We start from the raw sequence: 12,997 nt of genomic DNA, 5'->3' as shown, positions 1-12,997 counted from the left end.
GTCTGAACACAGGAGTGAGGAATGAAAAACTGAATTCCAAATTGAAGCTTTAGTAGTGACCATCTCTGTAGCAAATCTCTCAGATAGTTATTTATTCTTGTTGTATATTTGCATTGGATAGCATGTAATAATTTTATGATCAAAATAATTACAAGCAGTGATGATTCAAGCACAACTTTTTTCTTCACGTTTTCAGGACAAGAAGAGTTATTACAGATTATGAGACATTTGTGACAGTAGTTAAACACAAATATAGCAGCAGTCTTTGACACCAACCAGGTTTTTATTAGTGACAGAAGCAGAATGATCACACATTTATCTTATACCTGAAATAATCCTTTCTTTCCCTCCACTCAGCCAAGACACTGGTGCTTCCCATCCATTTCCTTGGCCTTTTTTTTGCTTTTTCAAATACCTCTTTCCAGTTACCAAGCAACCATTGCAATGTTTGGTGCAGTCATGCTGCCACAGAGCATGAATCCCTCTTGCTCTTGCAAACTGAGAAAACATCTCTGACCAGAAGCATCTTTCTTGTAATGAAATGGTTAATGTCCAGCAGTCCTGGAGGCTCAGACACTGTGATATATAACAAGGATTAACAAGGAGCCATGCCTGAGTATGCAAAATGAATTCTCTTTCCTTCACTGTTTCCTTGTGACTATGAGCAGTCCCAGCAAAGCAGAAATGGATGGGAGATTAACAGAACAGATGTAAAATCATGTATTTTATATGATAACTGTCCTTTCAGGTTCTGAAGTGGAGTCACATGTGCCAGAGCCTTCAGGCCTTCCACAGATTGCAGTGGATATTTCCATTAAGAGTGTTTCAGAAATAATCCTAAATATCTGTTTTGCAAAACTAACTTTCTTTTAAAGGGCACTTAGATGGCATGGAAGCATATTTGCAAATGCAGTTTTTATAAATATAAAAAAATATAAAAAATATTTTATAAACATGGAAAAGATGTTATCAAATGTACTTGACTTACTAGTTCCTAATGGGAGGGAAACATGGGAAAGTGAGGGGCAAAACTGCACAGCAGAACATGTGACAGGGAGTGAAAGCCTCTGCACTGTCTCCCAGTTGAGTTATTTAAATAAACATTTTCTTCTATTTTCTGTTTTTACAGACATCTGTTCTGCACATGTGTTCCCTGTTCCATGCATTTATATTTGCTCAGCTCTGGACAGTGTATTGTGAACAAACAGCAGTAGCTCCGACAGTCCAGAATCAGAACGAATTTAGCTTTACAGCAATCCTCACAGCCCTGGAGTTCTGGAGCCGAGTGACACCCAGCATCCTGCAGCTAATGGCACATAACAAAGTGGTAAGTCAGGTGCTGCAGACAGATTTAGCACAGATTAAACTCAGAGGAGGCTTGGCTCTGTTTCAGTGGAATACAACAGGCTATGAATAGCATCATAAAGTGACTTTGATGCTTTTGAGAAATTAAAGGATAGCTAATTAGTAGTGATTTAACCTCACAGTGGGCCTGAAACAGGATGTAGCCAGAATCTACCTGAAACAGCATCAGGAGCTTGAGCTGCTGCTTGTTGGATTATGAGCTCCTTGCATCACATCTCATTTTGTACATATTCCTGCTCTTAACTGTGGTCTGTTGTTTTATCTGACTCTGCCTTATAGCACAAATGAACTGTTCTAGGATAATTCTGTGAATATCCGTTTGGTTATTTTTTACCATGTGATGGTGAAAAAACACTCAACTGCTGACAATTGGCCACCCATAATTCATGGGTTATTCATCAAAAATAAGCTACATAAATATCTCTTGAAACATTTTTGAGTAATGAATGACTGGAAGGAGGCATCTCTAGAGATAAGATCTAAAAGGGAAATGTTCATGGTGTCCAGAAATCATCCATGTAATTTTCTTGGAAATAACTTTTAAATGTTTGTTTATCCCAAATACTCTCTTCTGTTGGAGCAACTTTGTACAATAAGAACCCAGAGGGCTTTCAGCAGCCCTCTCATAGCTGCTCCTTTGCTTACCCTTGACTAATGATGTGCCTGCAGGCTTAGGGTTAAGAGCTTGTTTCTGATGGGCAAGGCCTGTTGTGTTTCCTGACAGTCCAGACATCCCAGACAGTCATGACAGATCAAAACTTTTTAACTGAGATGTTCACTAGTAGTTCTGGCTCTGGAGAGCTTGAGGTTAGCTTTGGGAAACATTTTTATACATGGCCCATTCCTCTTAATGTAGGTCTTAAGGTTTGGGTTTTTAAGGTTTGCTGCTACTAAGGTTTTCATTCCTGGTTTGTTTGGGTTTTATTTTTATTTTTAAATGTAGATCTGCTATGTGTATAGAAGTTGCTTTATATAATTTCCCTTTCCCCATGTGAAACATCTTCCATCCCAGGCAGGTATGGACCTTGCCCTTGTAATTGTAATTGCATGGGCTGCAGTTGAAAGTCTTAGCCAGTTATTATTTCCTGTGTCTTGTCCACGTCAGGCAAGGACCACCTAAAGCTGTCCCTAGATGATATTTTAGCCTCTGACATGGTGTGGTGTCTGTGGGTCACAAGCCATTGCTGGGAACAGCAGTTCAGGAAGCTCCATTTGAAGGAACGGGTGGTGTGCATTGTGTTTCCAGCCAGCCAGTTGTTTAGGCAGACACAAAAGCCTCTTGTCAAGCCCTATGATGAGAATATGACTGGGAAGTCCCAAGTTCCAATCCTTTCTCTGAAAGTATATCATTATGTAGCTTTAGAGCCACAGTTATTAAGCTCTCTGCCTCAGCTCTTGCTCTGTGAAATGTAGATAGTAATACTTGCCTGTCTCACTGGGGTGTTGTAAGGTTAGTTAGTTAGTGTTTGTGGAGCACTTTGAAGATGAAAAGCACAACATAAAAGCTGAGTTTATTATTATCAAGGGGAATTTACATGTAGTTTAGACAGGCACTGTAAATAGTCATTGCTGGCTCAGGATGTTTGTCTTGTACCTGTGACTTTACACAATATAAAACATAAAAAGCTGTCTGCTACCAAATAACTGATATTTGCATCTGTCATACATTATGATACAAAATGGAAGAATTATGGACTAGCTGTCAGTTCAAAACAATAAATTGTCTTTTGATGGGGGATAAAAAGATGGGTGTTGTGAGAATGTTAATTTTCAAAGATTAAATAAATAAAAATAACAATTTCTGACACATAGATTGATGAGAGTTGCATAGTGAAGACATAAAAATCAGTTTGTGATGTCTGAAAAGAGCAAAGTCAAAGACAGCTTGTTTTGATGTGTGGTAAGAATTAAAATACATCAAAGGTTGAAATACTTAACACATAGCTGTTACCACATTGCGGTAAAACCAAACAAAGAAAAACATCTCTTATGTGCTCATGTAATATTTCATCTTGTGTGTCAGTGGTTAATAAACTGCCTAGCAAATACAGGAAGATTCTTCTTAGAGGCTGTTGGCTTATCTTACTACATTATTATGCTGGATATTTATGTGGTTTTATGCTTGATTTTTCTTTTCCAAGATGGTGGAAATGGTGTGCCTGCATGTGATCAGTTTAATGGAGGCTTTACAAGAATGCAACTCTACTATCTTTGTAAAGGTAGGCATACCCTATCCTGAATATGTACTAAATTATATTGCCTGATTATTCTGATTCCTAAATGTATTGTCCTGTGCTTTGTCTCCCACTCAAAAAAAGAGAGAGTGGAAGAGACTGAGGTTGAATGTTAATGCCACAATATACCCTAGCAGTGCATACTGAAAAATAAAATCTGTGCTAAGACCAGACCACAATCTCAAATTCAAGTTCTCCTGATTTTTTTTTTAATGAACATCTAATCTGCTTCCTATTTCCATTGCCACTAATGTCAGTAATGATCTTATTCCTCTAATAGACACAACTAATGTCACTGACTTTGAAAACCTCTAGCTAAAGCCTGAATTTTCAGCCAGTCTGCATCTTTTACTCATCATAGGTCCTTTGCTGATCTCTTCTGTGTTCTGAGCCTCACATTCTTTTAGGTGGATAACAAAAACTTTTTGCCACATTGATTTTCCTGTTATTATATGAGTTGTTTCTTTGGAAATCCATAGTCAGTCTTCACACTGTTTGCAGAAGGGTTGAGGTAGTCTCACAAGCATAAATCAATTTTACTATCCTTTTTTATGTTTTCCCAGTGCAAGAGAGTTTCCACATAAGTAGTTAAGGTTAATATAGTTGTTCTGTTGCCATAAAGGAAATATCTGACTATTGCTTTACTCCAGTCTTTTATGATCAAGCAAGAATTGAAAATAAAGTAGCTAAAATTGAAGGTCTTTATGTCAACATGAAAGTATTCACTCTCATTGTGAAAATACAGATTTGTAATGGCTTGATTCACTACAGAAATTCTGTCACTAAGGGCTGTTAAAGTGATTATGGATGTGTCTGAAAGACATATGGGCTTCTCTTTTAGCCAGTCCAGGATGTTCAGAATTTGACAAAGATGAAGAGTGGCTTTAAAGCTGTGAAAAGAGAGGCCTTTAGGGCCAAATCCCTGTCACAAATCAAATGAATGCTTTCAGGGGGTTATGATATTATATATCAATATAATGCTAAGTCAGGTTAAAAGGACATTGTTGTTACTATAAAATCAAGCTCATAAAACTGTGGAACTCTGAGTTAAGGTGCTAAGCTTTCATATTGAGTGGGTGAGAGATGGAAGAGAAAATTTGGGTGACCAAATCCCCTTTACCTAGTGAAATCCTGCATGAACAGTATACATGCATAACATTACTGTAGGATTCATAGTTCCAGATCACTATTTTTTTCTGAACTGCTTGTAAAAATATTTATTGTAGATGTGAAAAATAAGTGCCATGAATGTTTGAAGTCCTTCAGAGACACAGTGGTGCAAAGCTTATTCACACAGGAACCAGTGAGTGGCTTCTCTAATTAAAAAAAATCAGAAATGAGAGAGTCTCTTCTTCAGTGACTGTGAAATGAAAGTGTTGAACTTTTCTGCTGCTTTTCTATGTCAGAGAAACTGGGAAAGTGGCCATAGCAGGCATTGGTGTTGGGGACCAGTACCTTGCTGGTCACATCTTTGACCATCAAGTGCATCTCTGAGGAACTTGGGTGTCTACAGTGAAGACAAGAACAGCTTAAGGCCTTTTGCAGAGACCCAAGGTTTTTAGACAGCCCCAGCAGCTGCTGTGTAGCTTTTTAGGGAGCTGGACAGGCAGCAGATTTGGAGAGCCAGAACAGCACCATGACCAGCCCGTTGTATAGCCTGGTTTCCCTTTAAAATTTAAACTGGAATCAATATAGTTCTGTTGAAAATATAAACTCAAAATTTTGATAGTGTCTGGCAGCACTCTGTTCTTCCAGCTGTTCTTTCTGACTAGTGTTTTGTATTCTTCCTTTGTGAAGAAAATCTGGCTTAGGATTAGTTAACAAAACTCAAGTGCTTCCATAAAAATGTCTTCTTGTGTGACTTATCTATCTGGCAGCTGTAGCACTAGAGGGTTTGCTTGCTTGTGCATGCAGCAGAATGTGCATTTTCTTAAATATGTCCAGACCCTGCAAGACAGAACTGGTGCTGGAGGACAAAGTTCTGTGTCTGACCTTAGACTTGTCCAGAAGAGATATTGATAAAAGCTAGTTTCCGTGAGTGCCCTTTGCAGTCAGTATTTTTGGACATGATTCATCTTGATCTATTTTAGATACTTGCTTTGGGACAAGATGAACTGAATGTGAAGTGCTTGATTCTCTCAGCTGACTAAAAGTTGTCCAGTGAATTGGTTCAGATGCAGAGGGTACCCTAAGTTTTCTACCTGGCTTCCCTTCTTGCTTGATGTACTTCTGACACCAGTCCTGCCTCCTCTGGCTAACTCCACAGGAGCTCCATCAGTGCCAGACTGAATTGTCAGGGATATTTTGTTGATGGCAGTGGGGTGTGGAGCATGGCCTCCCTCCTCACCAAAAACACACCTTGGGATTGTGGTCACTGCATCTTATTGAGCACTTCATTAGTGTGAGAGCCCATGGAAGGGTGTGCAGAGCTCACACATCTGCTGCATCTGGCTGCATTCCTGCTGTTTTGACGTTCATCTGTCTGTAAATGCTGTAGTTTGACTATGGTTCTTCATGTGGTAGACTAAGTAATGAGTCCTGACAGAGTTGCATGATTCTCCAGCAGGAGAGCACTGAAATTGAAACTATTATCATTCCTTGCACAAGGGAAACAGCTCCTTATCTAATGTTGTCAATAGTGATTAGGTTTAACTTGCAGCTCCAGTAGCATAATTGGTAAATTGCAAATTTTAATGCCATTTGGAGGAACATTTTAGAACAGTAACCTCAATCGTTAAATTAATATTGAAAACCATGAATACTTTTGCTAGAAATGCCTCTCTGGCTTTCATAGGGCTGTCATGTTCCACTTCCTGAGAAGAAAAAGTTCCCTGAAGAGCAGGAATCTGAAATATGTGTAACTCCAGTCCAGTCAGAGCTGACAAATTTTCAGACCTCCTCACCTTGTCATTCTGGATAGATTTTACTTGTGCTCCCCAGCCTACACATTCGGCAGTGAAGCACTGATGTGACTAGTGGCTTAAAAAATGTTGGTCACCCTTTAAATATATGACCTGTTATTAAGAACCACTGCATTTTTTCCCATTTCTTGATGTATACCTCACCATGCAAAATGTTTAGTCTCTTTGCTCCAATATTGCTCACCTGCACATACAGAAACACCCTTACAAGTAAAGTAATAACTGACTTCCTGTAACAAGTTTAATTCCGTGTTTTCATCATTACCTCAAACAGGATATCAATAATTGCTACAGGTGATTCATCAAGCTACAGACAAGGGAAACTGGCTTCTTTACAGCTGAGATTTACCTTCTCCAAGTACTTCAAATAACCTCATTTTCAGATTTGTGGTTCAGGCCATGCCAATTCAAATGGCTAAATGCATTAGAGGTATCCTTCTCTGCCTCACAGTAACTGTAGCATGTTTACAGTCACTTGTACAATAACAAAATGCACTTCTTCTTGCAGCTCATACCAATGTGGTTGCCAATGATACAGTCAAACCTAAAGGTATGTTGTTTCTACTGCCTTGTCCTTTTATAGTATACATTTCTGTAAATTTTGAAATAATTTACATTTCTGTAAATTCTGGAAATAAGATGTGTGAAGACAGATAATGGTAGCATATGCAGTTGAGATGAAGCTCTGAAGTGTGAGCATTTGCTGAGACACTTGCCCTCTAGTCAGTACTGCTCTATCCATTTCCCTTCTGGAGCATTTTCCTCTACCCAGGTTCTGCACTGGGGCCTTTCCTTGCGATTTACTGAGGTTGGTTGTTCCCTGAGCTGTGGTTTTTCTTAATGCCTTAGGCTTGATAGTTCCCTGACAAATCAGGGTTGGGACTCTTGACTCAGGAGATAGATGTGGGTTCTAGAGAAGATACTGTGGGCCTGTTTTCTTGGGTAAAACTACCATCTGGCCCTCTTTGTAAGGGAGAGCAAGGCGGTGCACTGTGGTTTGTGAGTCAAGAGATTTTTAGTGAAGAGAAGAAAAATTTTGGAGTTGGTCTCAGTATGGAGTTGTGTTTGTAAGCACATTTGCCTTCCATGGCAACACCACAGGGCAGGATGTGGAGGGAAGAAATTTGACATGGGGCAGTGTAAGAAACTCCCTGGCCAACAAACCAATACCCTTCACATTGCTATATTAATGTATGTGTTAAAGGTAAGAAACTAAATGCTTTGCATCATTTCAACAGCATTTATCTGCTGGACTTCAGCTCCGACTCCAAGCCATCCAGAGCAATGTCAACCATCACAGCCTGAGGATGTTACAGGGGTCAGGACAGATGAACAATAGCTCGTCTGTGCTCCGCAAGTGGCTGCAGTGCACCCAGTTTAAAATGGCTCAAGTAGAAATTCAGTCATCAGAAGCTGCATCTCAGTTTTACCCTTTATGATGCATGTAACTTGTTCCAAAATAGTCATTTTTTAGCCTAGCAATAACAGGGTTAGAGCTGTAAAAGATCTTTTGTATAAATCCATATACAGAGTATATACTGTATCTACACTTTTTAGCCTAGGACAGATTGTGAAAAAGCTTATAATGGGTGAAGCTAAGAGCCTGCTCCTGCCAGTTTATAATTACAGTTACTCAGGATCAACAGGTTCTAAGTCTGCTTTCATGAACATGGATTGGACTCAAATCTACCATATTGTACATATGTCTCTGATCATTGAAATGTTCTTAAATGTTCCTTTACATTATTTTTGAAGCTAAACAAAAATCACTTTTCTTTGACTTCTATTTTTTTTAAAAATAGAATTGTGGGTATTCACAAACATGGAAGTGCTATGTTGCTATTTTTTGACAATTACAAAAGAAAATAGGGTTTTTAGGAACCTTTATATAAGTTTTTAGGGGGGAGGTGGTTTTGTTTTTTTTTTAGATTCACAGCTGGCAATGCAATAAAATCTGTCACTATAAAACAGTGATGTTCTAATGAGGCTTTTTGTCATCATCTTCTGGGAAAACAGCAGCTTGTAAGGAGACTTGTTATGAAGTGCACTTAGAAATTAGGTTGTTAAACTGTGCCAATTAATTTGTGGTTTTTTTCAGTACATTTTCCAAAACTGCCAGGTCTGATTTATTATTTTTTGAAATACTGCTTTTACTTCATTGATTCTATGCTGCTCTACTTTGTAGGTTTCATAGAAGCCTCTTAATTTTGTGACTACTCTATTGTATTCTTCTGTCGATACTTGTATACAGTGCAATTAAAAAGATATCCCAAATCTATTCTTATTGATGTCTACAGAATTTATGTTGCAAACTTCAAGAGGAGCATGATTGGACATGAACTTTTGCATAATGATATTTACAAATCCCAGCATTTGCATACTGTTGCATACATGATGTTTAATAACAGATGGATTTTAATATCATTAGGAAACTCAGCCAAAGCCCATTGGAATCTAAGGAGAATCAATTAACTCAGTGGATTTTACATAAAATCTTGAGAGCATAATGATTTGCCACCTCTTGTAATAAATACTTAAATCTGTGCAATCCCAGTCGTATTTTCTGTATTTATTCTGTAATGCACTGGTTAGAAAAATAACAAACATTAAGTTGTATATTGGGATGGTATTAAATTCATAGTCGTTATTACCAATCTCACAATCTGCCTGAGCACGTTTCAGGTTTTGTGAAGGGTCAGTATTCCCTCAACACATTTGCTAAAATAAAAGTGGAAATGTTTGCAGATATGACACTAAAGTAATGTTATGCTTTACAAAAACAACAAAAATAAAACCAACCAATGAAACAAAGGAAAATCAGGCATGTGTTAGCTTGCTTAAAATATGCCCCTCTGTGTGCTTTCAGTGGAAAGAAATTGATTTGGCTAATCTAAAACTGAAAGCAACCTAAAATTAACTACATGGAGGCTAGGGATGAAAAAAAAGCAGGGATAAAAGAAATGAGAAAGCCCCTCCCGCTGAGTCAAGGTTCAGAGTGGACCCCCTTGCCAAAGTGAGCCCCAGACGTGACAAACAGTTTTTAGCCTGAAGGTTTAACAGCACTTAAGTGACAGCCTAATTTAAACAATTTAACAAAGTATTGTATAAACACACCAACTCCCTTAGAAGCCTATCTTACTACACCTAACAAACACCAGAATCCAAGAGAGAGCATGCACAGTACCCTTACTGCAGCCCATTCCCTTCCCCTGCTCACCAATGTACTACTCACCACGGACACACTGAGGAGTTTGTACAAGGTCCCTGTGAAAAATCCCCCTGGAGTTCAGTGAAGTCTTAGGGTGCCTCTGCATCTTCCCAGCAGGTGGTGGGGAAAGTGAGCTCCAAGGAGTGCGGGTGGCAGCCCAGGCTCCATCAGCAGCACCTGCTCAGAGGGGGTGGCCTGAGGAGGGGCAGGGAGGGGGATGCACCAGCACTGCATGCTCTTGAGCTTCAACTAAGTTTTTTCTCAAATATTAACTGTCTTTCTTGTGTCCTTCTTTCATGCAGGATCTTACCTCTTGGGACTCTTAGCTCTCCTGTCTTATGTTTATTCCCCATATTGTGTTCATTAATATCCAGATACTTCAGAGGGGTGCCCTATGGGGATTTTCTCTGTAATGATTCCCTGTAGGCCCTTCCTTGCTCATCTGCAGAATGCTGGTGGTTGAGCCATGTTTTGTTGATTGTGGGATCCCTTCCTTTCATCCCAAGGTCTGTCACTCGCTCATGGGGGTGCAGTACCATACTGAGTGGTAGGCAGCTGGAACTTTGGGCAAAAGAGCTGTGGTCTGTGTTTTCAGTGGGACTCACTCCTTCCACCCCTCAACTCTGCTTCAATTTTGTGCCTGCCACACAGGTGATACCTTTGCTAGGTAACCACATTGGTAGGGGGCCCAGGTGTAGGGGTGGGGTCACCCTAGTGAAATGGAAGTGCCGTTGCGCCCCTGAAAGTGGGACATGTAGGAGAGAAGTTTTTGTATTTTGATAAGCTGTGATGTGGTGAGTCTGAAAGACAACTGAAAGACAAGGAGAGGGAGGGAATTTGAGGCCCTCGGGTGTGAGGTGGGTGAGATCAGATGGGTGCAATGGGAATTGTGGAAGCCTAAAGGATGAAGAGATGATTTGCAGGAGAAGAGCAGAGCCTGAGAAAGCTTGTTGTTAAAACTCACTGCTGGAAAGGAGAATCTATGATCAGGTGTCTCAGTGGATAATGCATGGAAGCAACATGGTGAAAGCCTTTTCCCTGCCTAGCAAAATCTGCTTCAAAGCATCTATGTTCAGACTGGCAAAATTCAAAAAGAATGCAAATACAGTGGTGGGGAGTTTTTAAAATTAAATACGAGCCAAAGACAGACCTGCTGAATCCAGGTCTTTAAACAGTTTAACACTGTGGGAATTGAGATTTGGTTTCAGCTCTGGGTTTAGAGATAAGAGTTGGTCACAGAAACTACTCCCATGTTTCAACATAGGATTTAGTATGTATCTGTCACTGATTATAATTAATATGGTTCTTATGGAGCTGTTATGCCTAGGCAAATTGGGACTGCAAGTTATTAAGAAGCTGCTTTAGTGTAGGGGATATAGCCTGGAAGATGATAGGACCAATGATTAAGGGTGTTTGACTAATAACAACAAATAACATGGGGCTTGACCAGATATGTGTGGTTTAAGACTTCAGGAAAATCTTTGAAGTGCACTCTAGGGATGTTCAGAAGTACAGAAATCTGCATTAGTAGTTTTTTAAAGCACTGTGAAATGTATCTTTACAGTGCCTGAGGTCAATATACAACTCAAATGAGTCACTCACATTATCTCTCTGAAATAGCCCAGAGCAGCAATTCTTTATATTCTGTAGGAAGATTAGGAAGTAAATAACATTTGGTGTTCCCTGAAAATGCTCCCGAGCAGCAGCAGCAGCAAATCTCTGCCCTGCCAGGCTCCCAGCAGGGCTGTGTCTCGGGGTGTGTGGCAGCAGGAGCAGAATCCATCCTCTGCAGGATCACAGGGAGCTGCCATTTAGCAACAGTGTTCAGTCTTCTGTCGCAATAAGCTGCTTAAATCAACGCTTGTTACCAGGCCTGACCTAGTAAAAGCATTAATTTAGTGTGTGCTGAACTGTGAAATTCCCAAAAAGAAGGGGCACTTTGGATGAAGCAATGGTTGAAGCCCCACTGCTGCTGAGTTACATAACCCGTGTCCTGAGCGCGAGGTTAATGTCTGCCTGGGCATCTCCAGGGGCTTTCCTGTGCCTCTGGAGAGAGCCACGGCCTGAGCTACACCCAGGGTCACACAAACAAAGGCTTTTACAGCACATCACTTGCTACCTACATACATGCCTTATCTTATAGGTAATGTCTCTGCAACATGTCCTTAGAGCCGTGGCAGTTCAAAGGCCCTAAAAGCACACTTGGTTCTCTGGCTTTGTTTTCCATGCTGTGACAGCAGTCGATGTGCTCTAGGACTGACGAGCATTCTGAGACAGAAGATGTCTCTGAACTCTGACCTGCAAAGCCTCCTTTCAAGCTCGATGAAGATTACCAGAGCCCAGGGCTGTTTGTCTTTGCTAGCATGTCCTGGAAAAGAGTTCTGCAGCCAAGAATCCTGTGCTATTCCCCCAGCTGCACGCAGCTCTGGGAGAGTTCTATCCACAGTTTTTCTTGTTGCCTCTTAATGTGACTCTTGGACAAAGATGAAGTCTATTTTATTTCAACAGGATCTGAATCTTGATTACACAAGAGCTGCTTAGTCAATGATGTGGGTCTTCAGATGAGCAATCTGCCTGAAGTCAGGCAGAGGCAGCAGCACTACAGTTTGCTGTTGTCACTTGCATTTGTCACTTGGCTTCTAACTGAATTATTCTGTCCACTTCTGCCTCTCCCTGCTGAGCACAATTTCAGCTGGAGTTTGAGCATCAAGGGACAGCAGTGAGAATAGCCATTGAAGGAGAAGGTGTCCTGGTGCTCCCCAGCAGCAAAGCGATCAGGAAAAGAACCTGAACCAACCCTTGGCACTGGCCTTCCCAGGGTTTGCTGATGGGGAGTCAGTGGGCACCACTGGAAATGCCTCAGGCCAAAGAACAGAAGGCCACATGACAAAGAGTCCTGGCCTGCCTGGTGCCCCTTGTGCCTTAGTCCTGCAGCTGTGGGCTGGGGGTTCCAGCTGTCACTGTGTGTGGTTTGTGAATCAGAATGTGTACAAGGAGCAGGAGATTGTGAAGAGCTGGCACAGCCTGGGAGAGTGGTTCATTTCTCATCCATACTTACAGAGCATTAACATGGAAAAGTGGAACCCATGACTCAGTCACTGGAAGTCTACATTGTGAATTATTTTACAGCATTTTGCTGGATCTGATAGATACCAGAGGACCTTCAGCCAACTGGCAAGCAGCCTTCAGTGCACTGCCCAAGGTAACTGCTCTGGCACTGCATTTAACCAGCTCCCCATCAAACCTGACAAGCCATGACTGTGAGCTGG

General features: G+C 40.7%; 1 protein-coding gene across 5 annotated transcripts in view; it reads left to right on the top strand.

The window, feature by feature from the left end:
* UNC79 (unc-79 homolog, NALCN channel complex subunit) overlaps positions 1-9,145 on the top strand; it is a 108,531-nt gene extending 99,386 nt beyond the window's left edge. For 3 of the 5 annotated variants that reach the window (XM_064713857.1, XM_064713859.1, XM_064713858.1), the window contains 4 exons: positions 1,130-1,327; positions 3,507-3,584; positions 7,029-7,070; positions 7,759-9,145. In XM_064713857.1, coding sequence (XP_064569927.1) covers positions 1,130-1,327; positions 3,507-3,584; positions 7,029-7,070; positions 7,759-7,959 — 519 coding nt within the window. In that variant the 3' untranslated portion in view covers positions 7,960-9,145. The remainder of the gene's footprint in view (positions 1-1,129; positions 1,328-3,506; positions 3,585-7,028; positions 7,071-7,758) is intronic. The other 2 variants (XM_064713861.1, XM_064713856.1) reach the window with 1 other exon arrangement.
* The last annotated feature ends 3,852 nt before the right edge of the window (positions 9,146-12,997 follow it).

This window comes from Zonotrichia leucophrys, chromosome 5 (assembly GCF_028769735.1).
Source record: "Zonotrichia leucophrys gambelii isolate GWCS_2022_RI chromosome 5, RI_Zleu_2.0, whole genome shotgun sequence".
Classification (NCBI taxonomy): Eukaryota; Metazoa; Chordata; class Aves; order Passeriformes; family Passerellidae; genus Zonotrichia; species Zonotrichia leucophrys.
The sequence above is the reverse complement of the archived record's forward strand: the minus strand, read 5'-3'. Positions and strand labels throughout refer to the sequence as shown.